Source organism: Oncorhynchus gorbuscha, unplaced genomic scaffold (assembly GCF_021184085.1).
Source record: "Oncorhynchus gorbuscha isolate QuinsamMale2020 ecotype Even-year unplaced genomic scaffold, OgorEven_v1.0 Un_scaffold_2652, whole genome shotgun sequence".
Taxonomy (NCBI): Eukaryota; Metazoa; Chordata; class Actinopteri; order Salmoniformes; family Salmonidae; genus Oncorhynchus; species Oncorhynchus gorbuscha.
The window spans coordinates 41,890-66,155 of record NW_025747106.1 but is presented as its reverse complement, the minus strand read 5'-3'; the positions used below and the strand labels follow the sequence as shown (position 1 = coordinate 66,155).

The 24,266-nt window shown below is 45.6% G+C and overlaps 1 protein-coding gene across 1 annotated transcript; it reads left to right on the top strand.

Annotated features, from left to right (window-relative positions):
* On the top strand, positions 1–23,844 carry LOC124026222 (deleted in malignant brain tumors 1 protein-like). The gene is made up of 9 exons (XM_046339336.1): positions 1–11; positions 4,358–4,583; positions 14,818–14,847; positions 15,770–16,133; positions 16,259–16,537; positions 17,350–17,670; positions 17,774–17,862; positions 17,984–18,113; positions 23,780–23,844. The coding sequence occupies exons 1-9, from the start codon at positions 1–3 to the stop codon at positions 23,842–23,844; spliced, it is 1,515 nt and encodes a 504-aa protein (XP_046195292.1).
* Positions 23,845–24,266: the final 422 nt, after the last annotated feature.

Genomic DNA, 24,266 nt, shown 5'->3' with positions numbered 1-24,266 from the left:
ATGGCGTTTTGGTAACATGGGGTTTTGGGTAACATGGCGTTTTGGTAACATGGGGTTTGGGTAACATGGCGTTTTGGTAACATGGGATTTGGGTAACATGGCGTTTTGGTAATATGGGGTTTTGGGTAACATGGGGTTCTGGGTAACATGGGGTTTTGGGTAACATGGGGTTCTGGGTAACATGGGGTTTTGGGTAACATGGGGTTTTGGGTAACATGGGGTTTTGGGTAACATTGAATTCTGGGTAACATGGGGTTCTGGTAACATGGGGTTCTGGGTAACATGGGGTTCTGGGTAACATGGGGTTTTGGGTAACATGGGGTTCTGGGTAACATGGGGATTTGGGTAACATGGGGTTCCGGGTAACATGGGGTTCCGGGTAACATGGGGATTTGGGTAACATTGAGTTCTGGGTAACATGGGGTTTTGGGTAACATGGGGTTCTGGGTAACATGGGGATTTGGGTAACATGGGGTTTTGGGTAACATGGGGTTCTGGGTAACATGGGGTTTTGGATAACATGGGGTTTTGGTAACATGGGGATTTGGGTAACATTGAGTTCTGGGTAACATGGGGTTCTGGGTAACATGGGGTTCTGGTAACATGGGGTTCTGGGTAACATGGGGTTCTGGGTAACATGGGGTTCTGGGTAACATGGGATTTTGGGTAACATTGAGTTCTGGGTAACATGGGGTTCTGGGTAACATGGGGTTCTGGGTAACATGGGGTTTTGATTATTTTAAGAGAGTAGCTCAGTAATGTCTGTTTTGTGTTTATCTTATTTAGTGTCTCTTAGATTCTGTATCTTATTTAGTGTCTCTTAGATTCTTTATCTTATATAGTGTCTCTTAGATTCTTTATCTTATTTAGGGTTCTAGAAAACCCCATGTGTATCAAGAATGGTCCACCACCTAAAGGACATCCAGCCAACTGGACACAAGTGTAGGAAGCTTTGGAGTCAACATGTTCTGAGGTCAAAAGGTGGGGGTCCACCTGAATATCAGGAAGGTGTTCCTAATGTTTTGTCAACTCAGTGTACAGTTGATGTGAGTTCAGATGATGTTGCTGTTGTGTTATTTACTCTTTCCAGATAAACATCTGTTGTTCTCTAAACTGTCATGGAATCACTGAATGTTGTAATAAACTCAGTCTTGTGTGATTTTCCCCTCCAGTGTTTTATTTCCCAGTGATCAAAGGGTTATTGATCATTAGTGACACCAGACATCAGCTCATCCCAGAGGTCCAGCTCAGCACCTTGACCCTTAGTGACCTCTCAGACAGACAGACAGACAGACAGACAGACCTACTAGTCACCCCTCCAGTCTCTCCCTGAGTCCAGGCCCCAGACAGACAGAACAGCAACACCAAAGTAGTGCTGTAGTCTACAGGGTTCAGAACTCACCTTTTTAAACACTTCTTATCATGAGGTTTCACATGTTTTAATTTTACTTTTATTTAACCAGGCAAGCCAGTTAAGAACAAATATTCAATGACGGCCTGGGAATATTCAATGAACTGCCTGTTCAGAGGCAGAACGACAGATTTGTACCTTGTCAGCTCGGGGGTTTGAACTCGCAACCTTACGGTTACTAGTCCAACGCTCTAACCACTAGGCTACGCTGCCGCCCCAGTGTATCCCATGTGTTTGGTTACATAGTGCCAAATGTTCTTCTGAGTGATAAAACAGCAAACATTAAGAGTGTTTACTTACCAGACCCACATATATAATAAATATACTATAATATACTATATTCATATGCTTTTAGTACTCACACATGAATCATATCCTGTTTGCAGGTCATGTGTTGTTTTGAGCCAGCAGTAAAAACACACTGACAGGACAGTTCCTCTTATGGCCACTAGGTGGTAATCTGTTGTCACAGAAGCAGGACTGTAGACTAGAAATAAGCATTGTCCCAATTATCCTCCTCCTAAAGTGTGCACTTGTTCACCTACCTTCACTGAAATGACAAGTACACTAAATATAGTGGAAATGCCCACTTGATAACAGTAGAGTCCTCTGAGTGGAACAGTGGGAGACAAACAGTACCTCCTCTCCCCTTCTCCCATTCTCCTCTTATCTCTCTCCTTTTCTACCCCTCTCCTCCTTTCAACTTTTCAACCCCTCTCCTCTTTCCTCTCCCCTCTCCCCTTCTCCACCATCTCCTCTCCTCTCCTCTCCTCTCCTCTCCTCTCCTCTCCTCTCCTCTCCTCTCCTCTCCTCTCCTCTCCTCTCCTCTCCTCTCCTCTCCTCTCTCCTCTCCTCTCCTCTCCTCTCCTCTCCTCTTTATTTTTTTACCACTGTCTTCTCACCAGTGATGTCATCATAACCAGTAACCTGTTCCTCTCTTCTCCCAGCCTGACCCTGACATATAGCATCAGGCCTGTTGAGTTGACTTGGGTAACAGACCTCTAGCTTCTACACCACATCCCCCCTTCTCCTGCTCTGACATGAGACCTCATCAGTACTCATTTTGGGTGCTGGTACTGTTTATATTTAGGTGCTGGAACATTAAGTCAATATTCTATAAGAGTTGAACTCAATCAGTAGAAAGTTAGAGGTGATATTATAGGACACTATGTGTAACGTTGCTGCTCTGTCAGCAGTTTCCTGTGGAGTTTTTTAAACATATCAGTTTGCTGTAGTGTTCAACCACTGATCCAAGATAAATTGCAAAGAAGTTAATCTCACATCATTGACGTTAGGACGTAATGAGAGAGAAGTCATATAGCTTAGCAGTATTTTCCACTCTTCAGTCCACTCTTTATGACAGCAGACTGTGGAGCCCCAGTTAGAGACAGATATGATACCTGCAGTGGTACTGATGACCCTGTTGTGGAGCACAGGTAGGATGCTGTTATGTTGATAGACACGTGTGACAGTTACTGAGATATGATTTGATATTGTAAGATATATTATAATTTGCAGGGTTAGTAAAATAACATACAACTGGAAGCAGACAGTAAAAATGTGTCTCAAAGCAGGACAATGATGTGATCACCTGTAAATGTACTTTACTGTAGTCTAACTGTCCATCTGGGGACAGGCACTAATGTCAGTTAAGTTGTGATGGTGTCCTGCATCTGACTGTTGTATATTCAGTGTGTCAATGATTGATTGTATCTGTCTCTATGTAAATGAATGAGAGTATATATTATGTATTATATATTATATTGGTGTTATGTTAGAGTAGGAGAAGGGAGAGTGTAGATGATAGAGGTCTATGAGCTGAGTCAAGATCAACAGGTCCAACACTATATGTCACGAAGAGAGAGAGAATTAGAGAGAGAGAGAGAGAGAGAGAGAGAGAGAGTGAGCGCAAGACAGAGATGAGCAGAGCGAGAGGGAGGAGAGAGGAGGGGTGGGGAGAGCAGAGGATGGGAGGGGACAGAGGAGGGACAGGGAGAAAGAAGGGGAGGGGAGGGAGGAGGGGAACGGAGAGAAAGGGAAAGGGGAGAGAGAGATTTGTGGAGGAGAGAGAAAGAGAGAGAAGGGGAGGGAAGAGATGGGGAGGGGAGGGAGAGAGAGAAATGTGGACGAGAGAGAAGGGAAGAGATGGGGGAGGGGAGAGAAATAGTAGCAATAGAGGCTCCACTCGGGCCCTCTCAGACAACCTGTTCCACTAGGGCCCTCTCAGCTAGCTGTCTCCACTAGGGCCCTCTCAGCTAGCTGTCTCCACTAGGGCCCTCTCAGACAACCTGTTCCACTCGGGCCCTCTCAGCTAGCTGTCTCCACTAGGGCCCTCTCAGACAACCTGTTCCACTCGGGCACTCTCAGCTAGCTGGCTCCACTAGGGCCCTCTCAGCCACCAGGCTCCACTAGGGCCCTCTCAGCCACCAGGCTCCACTAGGGCCCTCTCAGCTAGCTGTCTCCACTAGGGCCCTCTCAGACAACCTGTTCCACTCGGGCCCTCTCAGCTAGCTGTCTCCACTAGGGCCCTCTCAGACAACCTATTCCACTCGGGCCCTCTCAGCTAGCTGGCTCCACTAGGGCCCTCTCAGCCATCTGGTTACACTAGGGCTCTCTCAGACAACCTGCTCCATTAGGGCCCTCTCAGCTTGCTGGCTCCACTAGGGCCCTCTCAGACAACCTGCTCCACTAGGGCCCTCTCAGACAGCCTGCTCCAATAGGGCCCTCTCAGCCAGCCTGCACCACTAGGGCCCTCTCAGCCAGCCTGCACCACTTGGGCCCTCTCAGCCAGCCTGCTCCTCTAGGGCCCTCTCAGCCAGCCTGCTCCTCTAGGGCCCTCTCAGCCAGCCTGCTCCACTAGGGCCCACTCAGTCAGCTGGTTCCACTTAGGCCCTCTCAGCCAAGCTGGCTCCTCTACGGCCCTCTCAGCCAATCTGGCTCCTCTAGGGCCCTCTCAGACAAGCTGGCTCCTCTAGGGCCCTCTCAGACAAGCTGGCTCCACTACGGCCCTCTCAGCCAAGCTGGCTCCTCTAGGGCCCTCTCAGACAAGCTGGCTCCTCTAGGGCCCTCTCAGACAAGCTGGCTCCACTACGGCCCTCTCAGACAAGCTGGCTCCTCTAGGGCCCTCTCAGCCATCTGGTTACACGAGGGCAGGCTGGCTGAGAGGGCCCTAGTGGAGCAGGCTGGCTGAGAGGGCCCTAGTGGAGCAGGCTGGTTGAGAGTGCCCTAGTGGAGCAGGCTGGCTGAGAGGGCCCTAGTGGAGCAGGCTGGCTGAGAGGGCCCTAGTGGAGCAGGCTGGCTGAGAGGGCCCTAGTGGAGCCAGGGTCCTCTGGCTGAGTCAGTCATCTTGTTCCACTAGGGCCAACTCAGTCAGCTGGCTCCTCTAGGGCCCTCTCAGCCAGCCTGCTCCACTAGGTTCCTCCTCTTATCTCTCTCCTTTTTCCTCGCCTCGCCTCTTCTCCTCCTCTCCTCTCCTCTCTCTCTCTTCTCCTCTTCATATTTTTACCACTGTCTTCTCACCAGTGATGTCATCATGACCAGTAACCTGTTCCTCTCTTCTCCCAGCCTGACCCTGACATATAGCATCAGGCCTGTTGAGTTGACTTGGGTAACAGACCTCTAGCTTCTACACCACATCCCCCCTTCTCCTGTTCTGACATGAGACCTCATCAGTACTCATTTTGGGTGCTGGTACTGTTTATATTGAGGTGCTGGAACATTAAGCCAATATTCTATAAGAGGTGAACTGAAGCAGTAGAAAGTTAGAGGTGATATTATAGGACACTATGTGTAACGTTGCTGCTCTGTCAGCAGTTTCCTGCTGAGTTTTTTAAACATATCAGTTTGCTGTAGTGTTCAACCACTGATCCAAGATAAATTGCAAATAAGTTAATCTCACATCATTGACGTTAGGACATAATGAGAGAGAAGTCATAAAGCCTAGCAGTATTTTTCACTCTTCAGTCCACTCTTTATGACAGCAGACTGTGGAGCCCCAGTTAGAGACAGATATGATACCTGCAGTGGTACTGATGACCCTGTTGTGGAGCACAGGTAGGATGCTGTTATGTTGATAGACACGTGTGACAGTTACTGAGATATGTTTTGATATTGTAAGATATATTATAATTTGCAGGGTTAGTAAAATAACATACAACTGGAAGCAGACAGTAAAAATGTGTCTCAAAGCAGGACAATGATGTGATCACCTGTAAATGTACTTTACTGTAGTCTAACTGTCCATCTGGGGACAGGCACTAATGTCAGTTAAGTTGTGATGGTGTCCTGCATCTGACTGTTGTATATTCAGTGTGTCAATGATTGATTGTATCTGTCTCTATGTAAATGAATGAGAGTATATATGATGTATTATATATTATATTGGTGTTATGTTAGAGTAGGAGAAGGGAGGGGTGTAGATGCCAGAGGTCTATGAGCTGAGTCAAGATCAACAGGTCCAACACTATATGTCACGAAGAGAGAGAGAATGAGAGAGAGAGAGAGAGAGAGAGAGAGGAGAGGAGGAGGAGAGAGAGAGAGATAACGAGAGAGATAGAGAGAGAGAGAGAGAGAGAGAGAGAGAGAGAGAGAGAGAGAGAGATAACGAGAGAGATAGAGAGCGTGTGCGCAAGAGACAGATGAGCAGAGCAAGAGGGAGGAGAGAGGAGGGGTGGGGAGAGCAGAGGATGGGAGGGGACCTAGGAGGGACGGAGAGAAAGGAGGGTAGGGGAGGGAGGAGGGTAACGGAAAGAAAAGGAGAGGGGAGAGAGAGATTTGTGGAGGAGAGAGAAAGAGAGAGAAGGGGAGGGGAGAGAAATGTTTAAGGACGGGCTCCACTAGGGCCCTCTCAGTCAGCTGGCTCCTCTAGGGCCCTCATTGCCAGCCTGCTCCTCTAGGGCCCTCTCAGCCAGCCTGCTCCACTAGGGCCCTCTCAGCCAAGCTGGCTCCTCTTGGGCCCTCTCAGCCAAGCTAGCTCCTCTAGGGCCCTCACAGCCAGCCTGCACCACTAGGGCCCTCTCAGCCACCTGGCTCCACTAGGGCCCTCTCAGCCACCTGGCTCCACTAGGGCCCTCTCAGCCATCTGGCTCCACTAGGGCCCTCTCAGCCACCTGGCTCCACTAGGGCCCTCTCAGCCACCTGGCTCCACTAGGGCCCTCTCGGCCACCTGGCTCCTCTAGGGCCCTCTCAGCCACCTGGCTCCACTAGGGCCCTCTCAGCCACCTGGCTCCTCTAGGGCCCTCTCAGCCAGCCTGCTCCTCTAGGGCCCTCTCAGCCAGCCTGCTCCACTAGGGCCCTCTCAGCCAAGCTGGCTCCTCTTGGGCCCTCTCAGTCAAGCTTGCTCCACTCGGGCCCTCTCAGCCACCTGGCTCCATAAGGGCCCTCTCAGCCAGCCTGCTCCACTAGGGCCCTCTCAGCAAGATGGCTCCACTAGGGCACTCTCAGCCAGCCTGCTCCTATAGGGCCCTCACAGCCAGCCTGAACCACTAGAGCCCTCTCAGCCACCTGGCTCCACTAGGGCCCTCTCAGCTAAGCTGGCTCCTCTAGAGCCCTCACAGCCAGCCTGCAACACTAGGGCCCTCTCAGCCAGCCTGCACCACTAGGGCCCTCTCAGCCATCTGGTTATACTAGGGCCCTCTCAGCCATATTGTTACACTAGGGCCCTCTCAGCTTGATGGCTCCACTAGGGCCCTCTTAGCCAGCCTGCTCCTCTAGGGCCCTCTCAGCCAGCCTGCTCCACTAGGGCCCTCTCAGCCAGCCTGCTCACAGCCATCTGGTTACACTACATTTACATTTAAGTCATTTAGCAGACGCTCTTATCCAGAGCGACTTACAAATTAGGGCCCTCTCATCCATCTGGTTACACTAGGGCCTTCTCAGTCAGCTGGCTCCTCTAGGGCCCTCTCAGCCACCTGACTCCACCAGGGCCCTCTCAGCCAAGCTGGCTCCTCTAGGGCCCTCTCAGCTAAGCTGGCTCCTCTAGGACCCTCACAGCCAGCCTGCAACACTACGGCCTTCTCAGCCATCTGGTTACACTAAGGCCCTCTCAGCCAGCCTGCTCCACTAAGGCCCTCTCAGCCAGCCTGCTCTCCACTAGGGCACTCTCAGCCAGCCTGCTCCTCTAGGGCCCTCTCAGCCAGCCTGCACCACTAGGGCCCTCTCAGCCAAGCTGGCTCCTCTAGGGCCCTCTCAGCTAGATGGCTCCACTAGGGCCCTCTCAGCCAGCCTGCTCCTCTAGGGCCCTCACAGCCAGCCTGCACAATCTGCACCATCTGGTTACACTAGGGCCCACTCAGTCAGCTGGCTCCACTTAGGCCCTCTCAGCCAAGCTGGCTCCTCTAGGGCCCTCTCAGCCAAGCTGGCTCCTCTAGGGCCCTCTCAGCCAGCCTGCACCACTAGGGCCCTCTCAGCCAAGCTGGCTCCATTCGGGCCCTCTCAGCCAGCATGCTCCACTAAGGCCCTCTCAACCAGCTGGCTCCACTAAGGCCCTCTCAACCAGCTGGCTCCACTAAGGCCCTCTCAACCAGCTGGCTCCACTAAGGCCCTCTCAGCCAGCCTGCTCCACTAGGGCCCTCTCAACCAGCTGGCTCCACTAAGGCCCTCTCAGCCAGCCTGCTCCACTAGGGCCCTCTCAACCAGCTGGCTCCACTAAGGCCCTCTCAACCAGCTGGCTCCACTAAGGCCCTCTCAACCAGCTGGCTCCACTAAGGCCCTCTCAACCAGCTGGCTCCACTAAGGCCCTCTCAACAAGCTGGTGTGTGTAGGAGAGTGTGAGCTGTGTGTACAAAACGTAGAAGTACAAATGTCAAGGGAAATTAACTAAAGTGATAAATCTAGTCCTAGGTTTTATTTACTGTGGTGTTTGTTCTCCACTGGTTACCCTGTTCTCATCACAACAGGTCACACATTCTGCTGACATGATTAGACACTGTGGTATTTCACCTAACAGATACAGGAGCTTGTCAATATTATATTTGTTTTCAAATTATTTTGGGGTCTTTGTAATCTGAGAGAATATGTCTCCTATATCATTGTACATTTGGCAGGAGGTTAGGAAGTGCTGCTCAGTTTCCACCTCAGTTTGTGGGCAGTGAGCCCACAGTGGGCTCAATAGCAAGGCCAGGCTCACTGAGTCTGTACATTGTCCATTTCTTCTCTGTTTTCCATCAGTCACAGTGGTCAGATCGTCTGCCACCGTGTCCTGTCTGTTTAGGGCCAAACAGCATTTAAATTCACTTTGACATTTTGTAGTTGTGTAGTTCTAGATACTGTGTGGGTTTATTATATTTCCAGCCAGTAAATATTTAATAATTTGGCCTCCCTTGATAAATGTTTGATTATTTATTAGCCAATCAGCATTGAGCTAAACTGAGTGAGCTCAGCTGTGAATGGACCTGGTACATCAAATAAAAGTGTAAAGCGAAGCCAGTTTGGATTTGGCTTCAGACCAATCACATCACAAGTCAAACATCATCATTTACAGAAAAAAACATGAATGCATCTCATTGTGGCTAATGTTAACTAGCTGGCCTGAGAGGATGGAAGTTCAACATGTAGCTAGATGTAGTAGGTTAATGTTAACTAGCTGGCCTGAGAGGATGGAAGTTCAACATGTAGCTAGATGTAGTAGGTTAATGTTAACTAGCTGGCCTGAGAGGATGGAAGTTCAACATGTAGCTAGATGTAGTAGGTTAATGTTAACTAGCTGGCCTGAGAGGATGGAAGTTCAACATGTAGCTAGATGTAGTAGGTTAATGTTAACTAGCTGGCCTGAGAGGATGGAAGTTCAACATGTAGCTAGATGTAGTAGGTTAATGTTAACTAGCTGGCCTGAGAGGATGGAAGTTCAACATGTAGCTAGATGTAGTAGGTTAATGTTAACTAGCTGGCCTGAGAGGATGGAAGTTCAACATGGAATGTTCAACATGGAAGTTCAACATGTAGCTAGATGTAGTAGGTTAATGTTAACTAGCTGGCCTGAGAGGATGGAAGTTCAACATGTAGCTAGATGTAGTAGGTTAATGTTAACTAGCTGGCCTGAGAGGATGGAAGTTCAACATGTAGCTAGATGTAGTAGGTTAATGTTAACTAGCTGGCCTGAGAGGATGGAAGTTCAACATGTAGCTAGATGTAGTAGGTTAATGTTAACTAGCTGGCCTGAGAGGATGGAAGTTCAACATGGATGGTAGGTTAATGTTAACTAGCAAGATGTATAATGTTAACAGCTGGCCTGAGAGGATGGAAGTTCAATGTAGCTAGATGTAGTAGGTTAATGTTAACTAGCTGGCCTGAGAGGATGGAAGTTCAACATGTAGCTAGATGTAGTAGGTTAATGTTAACTAGCTGGCCTGAGAGGATGGAAGTTCAACATGTAGCTAGATGTAGTAGGTTAATGTTAACTAGCTGGCCTGAGAGGATGGAAGTTCAACATGTAGCTAGATGTAGTAGGTTAATGTTAACTAGCTGGCCTGAGAGGATGGAAGTTCAACATGTAGCTAGATGTAGTAGGTTAATGTTAACTAGCTGGCCTGAGAGGATGGAAGTTCAACATGTAGCTAGATGTAGTAGGTTAATGTTAACTAGCTGGCCTGAGAGGATGGAAGTTCAACATGTAGCTAGATGTAGTAGGCTAGCTGGCCTGATGGAAGTTCAACATGTAGCTAGATGTAGTAGGTTAATGTTAACTAGCTGGCCTGAGAGGATGGAAGTTCAACATGTAGCTAGATGTAGTAGGTTAATGTTAACTAGCTGGCCTGAGAGGATGGAAGTTCAACATGTAGCTAGATGTAGTAGGTTAATGTTAACTAGCTGGCCTGAGAGGATGGAAGTTCAACATGTAGCTAGATGTAGTAGGTTAATGTTAACTAGCTGGCCTGAGAGGATGGAAGTTCAACAGATGTAGTAGGTTAATGTTAACTAGCTGGCCTGATGGAAGTTCAGCTAGATGTAGTAAATGTTAACTAGCTGGCCTGAGAGGATGGAAGTTCAACATGTAGCTAGATGTAGTAGGTTAATGTTAACTAGCTGGCCTGAGAGGATGGAAGTTCAACATGTAGCTAGATGTAGTAGGTTAATGTTAACTAGCTGGCCTGAGAGGATGGAAGTTCAACATGTAGCTAGATGTAGTAGGTTAATGTTAACTAGCTGGCCTGAGAGGATGGAAGTTCAACATGTAGCTAGATGTAGTAGGTTAATGTTAACTAGCTGGCCTGAGAGGATGGAAGTTCAACATGTAGCTAGATGTAGTAGGTTAATGTTAACTAGCTGGCCTGAGAGGATGGAAGTTCAACATGTAGCTAGATGTAGTAGGTTAATGTTAACTAACTGGCCTGACAGGATGGAAGTTCAACATGTACTTTGGCTAGATGTAGTAGGTTAATGTTAACTAGCTGGCTTGGCGCATCGTTGCCCATGTCAGGAAGTTATCCTAGCTAGCAAGCATTTTAGCCAGGTACCTTAGGAGAAAAAAAACTAAAATGGAGTTCTGTATGACAGAGTCTTAGACGTGTAGGATACATGAAGGAGGAGGATGGCTTTGGTGTTTCTCTACAAGTAGGGTGAGTCAACATGTGTTTTCCACACACACACACACACACACACACACACACACACACACACACACACACACACACACACACACACACACACACACACACACACACACACACACACACACACACACACACACACACACACACACACACACACACACACACACACACACGAAGAACAGAGCAGAATAAGTAAATGATCAATGCAGGAGTGTGTGTGTGTGTGTGTGTGTGTGTGTGTGTGTGTGTGTGTGTGTGTGTGTGTGTGTGTGTGTGTGTGTGTGTGTGTGTGTGTGTGTGTGTGTGTGTGTGTGTGTGTGTGTGTGGTCTATGTAGTTTATGAATGTGTGTGGGTTTGGTGTGAGAGTGTCAATGTAGTGTGAGAAGAGGGGGAAAGGAAAGGAGAGGGTGTAGGAGATGAGAAATGGGGGAAGTGAGGGAGAGAAGAGGAGATGGGCAGAATAGGAGAATAATATGAGGTGGGGCAGAATAAGAGGGGGAGGAGAAGATAGGGGGAGAGGAGGAGAAGAGGAGAGGGGGAGAGGAGGAGAGGAGAGGGGGAGAATATGAGGTGGGACAGAATAAGAGTAAAGAGGGGAGAAGAGAAGAAGAGGGGGAGAAGAGGAGAGGGGGAGGAGAAGATAGGGGGAGAGGAGGAGAAGATAGGGGAGAGGAAGAGAAGAGGAGAGGGAGAGGGGAGGGGGAGAATATGAGGTGGGACAGAATAACAGTAAAGAGGAGAAGAGGAGAAGAGAAGAAGAGGGGGAGAATATATTTGGAGAATAGGAGAGGGGGAGAGGAGAGGGGGAGAAGAGGAGAGGGGGTGGAGAAGAGGTGAGGAGAGGGGGAGAAGAGGAGGGGGTGGAGAAGAGGTGAGGAGAGGGGAGAAGAGGAGAGGGGGTGGAGAAGAGGTGAGGAGAGGGGGAGAAGAGGAGAGGGGGAGAGGAGAGGGGGAGAAGAGGAGAGGGGGTGGAGAAGAGGTGAGGAGAGGGGGAGAAGAGGAGAGGGGTGGAGAAGAGGTGAGGAGAGGGGGAGAAGAGTAGAGGGGGAGAGGAGAGGGGAGAGAGAGGAGAGGGGGGTGGAGAAGAGGTGAGGAGAGGGAGAGAAGAGGAGAGGGGGGTGGAGAAGAGGTGAGGAGAGGGGGAGAAGAGGAGAGGGGGGTGGAGAAGAGGTGAGGAGAGGGGGAGAAGAGGAGAGGGGTGGAGAAGAGGTGAGGAGAGGGGGAGAAGAGGGGAGGGGGGGAGAAGAGGAGAGGGGAGAGGAGGAGAGGGGGTGGAGAAGAGGTGAGGAGAGGGGGAGAAGAGGAGAGGGGAGGGAGGAGGGGGGAGGAGAAGAGGTGGGAGAATAACAGGGGGGGAGAAGAGGAGAAGAGGGGGAGAGGGAGAAGAGGAGAGGGGGAAGAGGAGAGGGAGAGAGGAGGAGGGGGGAGAGGAGAGGGGGGAGGAGAGAGGGAGGAGGGGGGAGAAGAGGAGAGGGGGTGGAGAAGAGGAGGTGGGACAGAAAGAGGAGTAAAGAGGGGGGAGAGAGGAGAGAAGAAGAGGGGGGAGAGAAGAGAAAAGGTAGGGGGAGAAGAGGAGGAGGGGGGAGAAGAGAGAGAGAAGAGGGGAGAAGAAGAGGGGGAGAGGGAGGAGAGGAGAGGGGGAGGAGAAGAGGTGAGGAGAGGGGGAGAAGAGGAGAGGGGGTGGAGAAGAGGAGAGGGGGAGAGAGAGAGGAGAAGAGGGGAGAAGAGGAGAGGGGGTGGAGAAGAGGTGAGGAGAAGGGGAGAAGAGGAGAGGGGGGTGGAGAAGAGGAGAGGGGGAGAAGAGGTGAGGAGAGGGGAGAAGAGAAAAGGTGAGGGGGAGAAGAGGAGGTGAGGAGAGGGGGAGAGGAGAGGGGGAGAGGAGAGAGAGAAGAGGGGGGGAGAAGAAGAGAGGGAGAGAGGAGGAGAGGGGGAGAGGAGAGGGGGTGGAGAAGAGGTGAGGAGAGGGGGAGAAGAGGAGAGGGGGTGGAGAAGAGGAGAGGGGGAGAAGAGGAGAGGGGGTGGAGAAGAGGAGAGGGGAGAAGAGGAGAGGGGGTGGAGAAGAGGTGAGGAGAAGGGGAGAGGAGAGGGGGGGTGGAGAAGAGGAGAGGGGGAGAAGAGGTGAGGAGAGGGGAGAAGAGAAAAGGTGAGGGGGAGAAGAGGAGGTGAGGAGAGGGGGAGAGGAGAGGGGGAGAAGAGAAGAGGGGGAGAAGAAGAGAATGATTGAAGGGGAGAGGAAGAGAAGAGAGAGGAGGTACTGTTTGTCTCCCACCGTTCCACTCAGAGGACTCTACTGTTATCAAGTGGGCGTTTCCACTATATTTAGTGTACCAGTCATTTCAGTGAAGGGAACAAGTGCACACTTTAGGAGAAAGGAGAGATAATTGGGACAATGCTTCTTTCTAGTCTACAGTCCTGCGTCTGTGACACCAGATTACCACCTAGTGGCCATAAGAGGAACTGTCCTGTCAGTGTGTTTTTACTGCTGGCTCAAAACAACACATGACCTGCAAACAGGATATGATTCATGTGTGAGTACTAAAAGCATATGAATATAGTATATTATAGTATATTTATTATATATGTGGGTCTGAGAAGTAAACACTCTTAATGTTTGCTGTTTTATCCCTCAGAAGAACATTGTTCACTATGTAACTAAACACATGTGAAACCTCATAATAAGACTGTCTTCCCATCACATCATGAAAGGTCATGTTGATGTTCATTTAACCTCTGTCTCTCTCTTCCTCTGACTCCTCCCTTTCTCCTTTCTCCTCTGTTTCTCCCTTTCTCCTTTGTTTCTCCCTTTCTCCTCTGTCTCTCTCTTTCTCCTCTGTCTCTCCTCTGTCTCTCTCTTTCTCCTCTGTCTCTCCCTTTCTCCTCTGTCTCTCTCTGTCTCGCTCTTTCTCCTCTGTCTCTCTTTCTCCTCTGTCTCTCCCTTTCTCCTCTGTCTCTCTCTTTCTCCTCTGTCTCTCCCTTTCTCCTCTGTCTCTCTCTTTCTCCTCTGTCTCTCTCTCCTCTGTCTCTCTGTCTCTGTCTCTCTCTTTCTCCTCTGTCTCTCTGTCTCTTTCTCTCTCTCTCTCTGTCTCTCTGTCTCTCTGTCTCTCTCTCTCTTTCTCTCCTCTCTCTCTGTCTCTCTCTTTCTCCTCTGTCTCTCTCTTTCTCCTCTGTCTCTCTGTCTCTTTCTCTCTCTCTCTCCTCTGTCTCTGTCTCCTCTGTCTCTCTGTCTCTTTCTCCTCTGTCTCTCTCTTTCTCCTCTGTCTCTCTGTCTCTTTCTCTCTCTGTCTCGCTCTTTCTCCTCTTTCTCCTCTGTCTCTCTGTCTCTCTGTCTCTCTCTTTCTCCTCTGTCTCTCTGTCTCTTTCTCTCTCTCTCCTCTGTCTCTCTCTTTTCTCTCTGTCTCTCTCTTTCTCTTCTGTCTCTCTCTCTCTCTTTCTCCTCTGTCTCTCTCTTTCTCCTCTGTCTCTCTGTCTCTTTCTCCTCGGTCTCTGTCTCCTCTGTCTCTCTGTCTCTTTCTCCTCTGTCTCTCTCTTTTTTCTCTGTCTCTCTCTTTCTCCTCTGTCTCTCTCTCCTCTGTCTCTCTGTCTCTTTCTCTCTCTTTCTCCTCGGTCTCTGTCTCCTCTGTCTCTCTGTCTCTTTCTCCTCTGTCTCTCTCTTTCTCCTCTGTCTCTCTCTTTCTCCTCTGTCTCTCTGTCTCTTTCTCTCTCTTTCTCCTCTGTCTCTCTCTGTCTCTCCTCTGTCTCTCTCTTTCTCCTCTGTCTCTCTCTTTCTCCTCTGTCTCTCTGTCTCTTTCTCCTCTGTCTCTCTGTCTCTTTCTCTCTCTTTCTCTCTATTTGTCCTCTGTCTCTCTCTTTCTCCTCAGATCTCCAGGCTCAAAGCGTCAGTCCACCAGGTAGGTAGAGTATAAATCTACAGTGATTATAGCAGTTCAATATTAGTCAACTTTATTATTAACATGGAGAAATTCATGTGTCCATACAAACCATTCTAAACCCCAATAACAAGTAGTGTTTTATGGAACTACTAATACTTGTCAACCACAAAGCATCACTGCTGTTAGAATAACAGAATCACTGTCATCATCTGTCCTCACCACTGTGTTTTCCTCTCTGCTGTTTACAGCTGAACAATCAGTCAGACTGGTGAATGGAACCACTACTTCCTGTTCTGGGACAGCGGAAGTCTTCTACAGAGGAGAGTGGTCAGGTCTATGTTTTAGTTGGTGGTGGAGAATAATGATAGAGACTAATGTTGTGTGTAGAGAGCTGAACTGTGGGAATCCTGTAGCTGATTCTAGAGGAGGTCTAGTTGAAGATGGAAGAAGAGGAGTCATACTATATAGTATTTGCAGGGGAACTGAGTCTTCTATTAGACAGTGTGACATTAGAGGAGGAAGACCTGGTGTCTGTTTTGGTAGATATTATCATCATGTGACCTGTTCAGGTAAGAGACTGGTCATATTGACAGATTTATTTGTACATTATACAATATTACCATGTATCATGTTTTATGTGTTTTTAATGTAATTTAAATAGAGGGAGAGATGTCAGATGTATTTAAACATTATATTTGTGTTTGTCATATTGGTTTATGGGAGATGTTCATGGGCAGATCATTGTAGTTCAGATGGTACTGAAGTGAAGCTGCCTGATGGATGTCCAGCTGTTTATTTTCTATAAAGTGAAGTGAACTTATTCCTGTCTCCTGCCTGCATTATTCCCAACCCGATCCTGAGTGACTAAGAACCCATTTCTACCTCTTACAGTATCAAACATAGCAAACTACTATCTTTTATCCAACATATTTGTGTTTAGTCATCGACAGTGTCATCAACAAAACTGATTGAATGTTCAACCAACTCTTTTTCTCCAGAGTCTGTGCGGCTTGTGGATGGAGCTGGTCTCTGCTCTGGGAGAGTGGAGGTGAAGTCCAATCAGTCCTGGGCCTCAGTGTGTGAAGCTGACTTTGACCGGCAGGATGCAGAGGTCGTCTGTAGGGATGTTGGCTGTGGGGCTCCTGCAGCTCTACAGGGGGGGCTCTATGGAGAAGGTGAGGGTCAGACCTGGGATAAAGAGTTCCAGTGTAAAGGCAAAGAGTCCCTTCTCCTGGACTGTGACACCTCAGACAGAGAGAACAACACCTGCCTACCTGGTAATGCTGTTGGACTCACCTGCTCAGGTAAGAAACAGTTTGTCACTCAATCAACATTGTTTCTCACCTGTATTGAAGAATATGAGAGACAATATAGGTGTGTTTTAGTGAGAAAATAGTAAGATTACTGTCTCTCTCTTTTCTTTTCTCAGAGCCTGATGATGTGAGGCTGGTGGGAGGAGGCAGTCGCTGTGCTGGTGGAGTGGAGTGGTACGACCAGGGAGAGTGGAGGACTGTGGGAGCTGATGACAGGGACCAGGAGAATGTAGCTGTAGTAGTGTGTAGACAGCTGGGTTGTGGCTCCACTGTTTCAGTACCACCTGGAAACACCACTAGAGAGTTTAGAGTTTCCTGTTCTGGGTCTGAGTCTTCACTGAGGGAGTGTAGGAGAAGTTATGGTCTCCTTCCTGGACTCACAGTGATCTGCTCAGGTAATAACAAGATACACTATATGGCCAAAAGTATGTGGACATTTGTTGATCCGGCTATTTCAGCCACAGCAGTTGCTGACAGGTGTTTGAAATTGAGCACACAGCCATGCAATCTCCATAGACAAACATTGCCAATAGATTGGACTTACTGAAGATCTCAGTGACTTAACGTGGCACGTCGAGGAGCAACAACGGCTCAGCAGTGAAGTGGTAGACAACACAAACAGAACGGACCACTGAGGGCTGAACCACGTAGAGCGTAAAAATAATCCTCTGTTGTAAAACTCACTGCTGAGTTCCACATGCTTTAGTCCATGTATTATATCTCCTTCCTGGACTCACAGTGATCTGATCAGGAAATATCAACATATTATAATTATATTCAACTGATTTCCTTTATTCATACAACTTCCTCTGCACCTCTCATGATGACTGTTTAGCTTGTCAGTCTGCTTTACTAAATAGATCACTCAGTCAAGTAGAAATCAAATACAACTTAAATATCCCAGAATGCTTTGTATTTGAGTGTTATCTCAGTGAACGTCTCTACTCACTACCACTGTCACATGTCATGTTATTGTCACATCTAAATGAGGAAAGTAGTTGAGGAGCTACGTTTTCTTTTTCTCTCCTCTTGTTCCAGATGTCCTGCTTCAGCCTGATATCAACATATGTTGTCTCAGTGACTGTAGGCCCACTACTCATGTTGCCCTGTGAGGGAGGGTGTCTGGCACTGTTACATGCTGATGTTATTGTCATATTTATAGGAAACTAGTTGAAGAGGTTTTTCTTGTTCTCTTTTATTGTTACAGATCTCCTGGTCCAGCCTGATATCTTCCTGACTGACCCAATGGGAGGGGTCTTCAGGGGCCACCAGGGGCCCGAGATGTTCAGGGGCTACAACTTCACCATCACCTGCTCCACTCAGCCACAGTACCCAGGAGGCTCCTTCCTCCTCACGTTCACCGGCTCCAACAGAACCCAGACCCAGCCAGCTGTCAATCACTCTGCTGCCTTCCTCTTCCCTGCTGCAGATGACTCCCACCAAGGGAACTACAGCTGTGTTTATGATAATTATGTTTTCTCTCATAACTTCTCCTCTGAGAGTGAGCTCCTCTTCCTCACCATCACAGGTAACTGAACAGGAACCAGACTTATAACTTTGTCATTGACAGATTTCCCACAGATCAATGTGATGATGATCAGTCCCCTCATCAAAGGTGTTTCTGTTTGCAGCCTCTCCTCTGCCAGGCTTCATCATCAGACACGTTGTAGTGCTGCTGATCCTACTGACAACAATCACCACCTCCTACCTGTACTACAAGGTAAAGACATTTACTCAGATGTTACAAGTCATTTAAACTAGAGGGAGAGGGAGAGGGGGAGGGAGAGAGAATGGAGATACTAGAGAGTAAATGTCTGACTGTTGGTGCTGTGTCTCTCTAGCCCACCAGGAGGCAGAAGAGAGTGAACAGGGTGAGCAGCATGGATCTTTATGTCAATGCCATGGAGATGGTCTCTCTGAGCTCCAGAGCTGAAGCTGGACCGGGAGAGGAGAGAGCAGCCCAGGGACGGAGTAGGAGTAGAATGAAGCTGACCCTACATGCTGATCTTAGGACAGTTTTGTGTTTTAAATCGATGGTCAGCAGTGGACTGGTGTTTAAAATGTGGTGACAAACCTGAAGTGGTTCTAATTTTAATAACAAGTTCAGAATTAGTTTCTCTTTCTAGAACCTTGGAAGAATCTTTTAGTTTGATTTTTACCACTCGGGGTTCTGGGTAACATGGGGTTTTGGTAACATGGGGTTTTGGTAACATGGGGTTTTGGTAACATGGGGTTCTGGGTAACATGGGGTTTTGGTAACATGGGGTTTTGGTAACATGGGGTTTTGGTAACATGGGGTTTTGGTAACATGGGGTTTTGGTAACATGGGGTTTTGGTAACATGGGGTTTTGGTAACATGGGGTTTTGGTAACATGGGGTTCTGGGTAACATGGGGTTTTGGTAACATGGGGTTCTGGGTAACATGGGGTTTTGGTAACATGGGGTTTTGGTAACATGGGGTTTTGGTAACATGGGGTTTTGGTAACATGGGGTTCTGGGTAACATGGGGTTTTGGTAACATGGGGTTCTGGGTAACAAGGGGTTTTGGTAACAAGGGGTTTTGGTAACATGGGGTTTTGGTAACATGGGGTTCTGGGTAACATGGGGTTTTGGTAACATGGGGTTCTGGGTAACATGGGGTTCTGGGTAACATGGGGTTCTGGGTAACATGGGGTTCTGGGTAACAAGGGGTTTTGGTAACATGGGGTTTTGGTAACATGGGGTTTTGGTAACATGGGGTTCTGGGTAACATGGGGTTCTGGGTAACATGGGGTTCTGGGTAACATGGGGTTCTGGGTAACAAGGGGTTTTGGTAACATGGGGTTTTGGTAACATGGGGTTTTGGGTAACATGGGGTTTTGGTAACATGGGGTTTTGGGTAACATGGGGTTCTGGGTAACATGGGGTTTCGGTTCATTTAAGAAACGAGCTCAATTAGGTCTGTTTTGCATTCCATCAGCGGAGGCTGGTGGGAGGAGCCTCAGAAACCTGGCTCATTGTATTGGCTGAAACGGAGTAGGTGGAACGGAGTCAAACACTTGATCTGTTTGATACCGTTCCATTCATTCCCTTCCAGCCAATACAATGAGCCAGTCCTCCTATAGCTCCTCCCACCAGCCTCCACCGCATTCTATACATTCATTCCCTTCCAGCCAATACAATGAGCCAGTCCTCCTATAGCTCCTCCCACCAGCCTCCACCGCATTCTATACATTCATTCCCTTCCAGCCAATACAATGAGCCAGTCCTCCTATAGCTCCTCCCACCAGCCTCCACCGCATTCTATACATTCATTCCCTTCCAGCCAATACAATGAGCCAGTCCTCCTATAGCTCCTCCCACCAGCCTCCACCGCATTCTATACATTCATTCCCTTCCAGCCAATACAATGAGCCAGTCCTCCTATAGCTCCTCCCACCAGCCTCCACCGCATTCTATACATTCATTCCCTTCCAGCCAATACAATGAGCCAGTCCTCCTATAGCTCCTCCCACCAGCCTCCACCGCATTCTATACATTCATTCCCTTCCAGCCAATACAATGAGCCAGTCCTCCTATAGCTCCTCCCACCAGCCTCCACCGCATTCTATACATTCATTCCCTTCCAGCCAATACAATGAGCCAGTCCTCCTATAGCTCCTCCCACCAGCCTCCACCGCATTCTATACATTCATTGTATTTTTGTTTTTGTTTTTATATTATTTAGTATAGTCTACTGTTATATTCTTTATGTTGAAGTGTCTCCATTATTAGTCCAGGTATTATTATATTATATATATTATATTATAATCATCTGTTCATTCTTTGTAGTTTGAAACACTTTAATAAAAGGGGACATATTTTTCACAAGTCAACTTGGTTTATTGTTGTAGTTTGTTTTCTTTTAGATGTATAAATCTCATGATGTTGATATTGATTTACGATGCAGATTATTGTCATGATGTTGATATTGATTTACGATGCAGATTATTGTCATGATGTTGATATTGATTTACGATGCAGATTGTTATGATGTTGATATTGATTTACGATGCAGATTATTGTCATGATGTTGATATTGATTAACGATGCAGATTGTCATGATGTTGATATTGATTAACGATGCAGATTGTCATGATGTTGATATTGATTAACGATGCAGATTGTCATGATGTTGATATTGATTTACGATGCAGATTGTTATGATGTTGATATTGATTTACGATGCAGATTATTGTCATGATGTTGATATTGATTTACGATGCAGATTGTCATGATGTTGATATTGATTTACGATGCAGATTGTTATGATGTTGATATTGATTTACGATGCAGATTGTCATGATGTTGATATTGATTTACGATGCAGATTGTCATGATGTTGATATTGATTTACGATGCAGATTATTGTCATGATGTTGATATTGATTTACGATGCAGATTGTTGTCATGATGTTGATATTGATTTACGATGCAGATTGTTATGATGTTGATATTGATTTACGATGCAGATTGTTATGATGTTGATATTGATTTATAATTATTATTATATATTATTATATTGATTTACGATGCAGATTATTGTCATGATGTTGATATTGATTTACGATGCAGATTGTCATGATGTTGATATTGATTTACGATGCAGATTATTGTCATGATGTTGATATTGATTTACGATGCAGATTGTCATGATGTTGATATTGATTTACGATGCAGATTATTGTCATGATGTTGATATTGATTTACGATGCAGATTGTTATGATGTTGATATTGATTTACGATGCAGATTGTCATGATGTTGATATTGATTTACGATGCAGATTATTGTCATGATGTTGATATTGATTTACGATGCAGATTGTCATGATGTTGATATTGATTTACGATGCAGATATTTATGATGTTGATATTGATTTACGATGCAGATTATTGTCATGATGTTGATATTGATTTACGATGCAGATTGTCATGATGTTGATATTGATTTACGATGCAGATTATTGTCATGATGTTGATATTGATTTACGATGCAGATTGTCATGATGTTGATATTGATTTACGATGCAGATTGTCATGATGTTGATATTGATTTACGATGCAGATTGTCATGATGTTGATATTGATTTACGATGCAGATTATTGTCATGATGTTGATATTGATTTACGATGCAGATTATTGTCATGATGTTGATATTGATTTACGATGCAGATTATTGTCATGATGTTGATATTGATTTACGATGCAGATTGTCATGATGTTGATATTGATTTACGATGCAGATTGTCATGATGCTGATATTGATTTACGATGCAGATTGTCATGATGTTGATATTGATTTACGATGCAGATTGTCATGATGTTGTTATTGATTACGATGCAGATTGTTGTCATGATGTTGATATTGATTTACGATGCAGATTGTTGTCATGATGTTGATATTGATTAACGATGCAGATTGTTGTCATGATGTTGATATTGATTTACGATGCAGATTGTCATGATGTTGATATTGATTTATAATTATTATTATATATTATTATATTGATTTACGATGCAGATTGTCATGATGTTGATATTGATTTACGATGCAGATTATTGTCATGATGTTGATATTGATTTACGATGCAGATTGTCATGATGTTGATATTGATTTACGATGCAGATTATTGTCATGATGTTGATATTGATTTACGATGCAGATTGTCATGATGTTGATATTGATTTACGATGCAGATTGTTATGATGTTGATATTGATTTACGATGCAGATTATTGTCATGATGTTGATATTGATTTACGATGCAGATTATTGTCATGATGTTGATATTGATTTACGATGCAGATTATTGTCATGATGTTGATATTGATTTACGATGCAGATTGTCATGATGTTGATATTGATTTACGATGCAGATTATTGTCATGATGCTGATATTGATTTACGATGCAGATTGTCATGATGTTGATATTGATTTACGATGCAGATTGTCATGATGTTGTTATTGATTACGATGCAGATTGTTGTCATGATGTTGATATTGATTTACGATGCAGATTGTTGTCATGATGTTGATATTGATTAACGATGCAGATTGTTGTCATGATGTTGATATTGATTTACGATGCAGATTGTCATGATGTTGATATTGATTTATAATTATTATTATATATTATTATATTGATTTACGATGCAGATTGTTATGATGTTGATATTGATTTATAATTATTATTATATATTATTATATTGATTTACGATGCAGATTGTCATGATGTTGATATTGATTTACGATGCAGATTATTGTCATGATGTTGATATTGATTTACGATGCAGATTGTCATGATGTTGATATTGATTTACGATGCAGATTGTTATGATGTTGATATTGATTTACGATGCAGATTATTGTCATGATGTTGATATTGATTTACGATGCAGATTGTCATGATGTTGATATTGATTTACGATGCAGATTATAGTCATGATGTTGATATTGATTTACGATGCAGATTGTCATGATGTTGATATTGATTTACGATGCAGATTGTCATGATGTTGATATTGATTTACGATGCAGATTATTGTCATGATGTTGTTATTGATTACGATGCAGATTATTGTCATGATGTTGATATTGATTTACGATGCAGATTATTGTCATGATGTTGATATTGATTTACGATGCAGATTGTCATGATGTTGATATTGATTTACGATGCAGATTATTGTCATGATGCTGATATTGATTTACGATGCAGATTGTCATGATGTTGATATTGATTTACGATGCAGATTATTGTCATGATGTTGATATTGATTTACGATGCAGATTATTGTCATGATGTTGATATTGATTTACGATGCAGATTGTTGTCATGATGTTGATATTGATTTACGATGCAGATTATTGTCATGATGCTGATATTGATTTACGATGCAGATTATTGTCATGATGTTGTTATTGATTACGATGCAGATTGTTGTCATGATGTTGTTATTGATTACGATGCAGATTGTTGTCATGATGTTGTTATTGATTACGATGCAGATTGTTGTCATGATGTTGATATTGATTTATAATTATTATTATATATTATTATATTGATTTACGATGCAGATTGTTATGATGTTGATATTGATTTACGATGCAGATTATTGTCATGATGTTGATATTGATTTACGATGCAGATTGTCATGATGTTGATATTGATTTACGATGCAGATTATTGTCATGATGTTGATATTGATTTACGATGCAGATTGTCATGATGTTGATATTGATTTACGATGCAGATTGTTGTCATGATGTTGATATTGATTTACGATGCAGATTGTTGTCATGATGTTGATATTGATTTACGATGCAGATTGTTGTCATGATGTTGATATTGATTAACGATGCAGATTGTTGTCATGATGTTGATATTGATTTACGATGCAGATTGTTATGATGTTGATATTGATTTATAATTATTATTATATATTATTATATTGATTAACGATGCAGATTATTCAGGGCCTTCTCCAGACCGTGGTAGTAGGACCAGTTCTCAGGGTCTCTCTCCTGTAGACCGCTGTAGCTTCATCCAGACGATCCAGGTTCAAAAACACACTCCTACAGGTGGGAATACACTGTTAGAGATCTCTGTGTTCCAGGTGAGAGTGACATACGGAGAGACGATGAGAGGCTTCAGACTTGGTTTCTCTGTGGATCCAAATAAAGAAATCAAATGTGTGTGATGGCTGCAAACACACAAACACACACAGACACACACACACACACACACACACACACACACACACACACACACACACACACACACACACACACACACACACACACACACACACACACACACACACACACACACACACACACACACACACACACACACACACACACACACACACACACACACACACACACACACACACACACACACACACACACACACACACACACACACACACACACACACATAGACTCACACACACACATAGACTCACACACACACATAGACTCACACACACACACACACACACACACACACACACACACACACACACACACACACACACACACACACACACACACACACACACACACACACACACACACACACACACACACACACACACACAC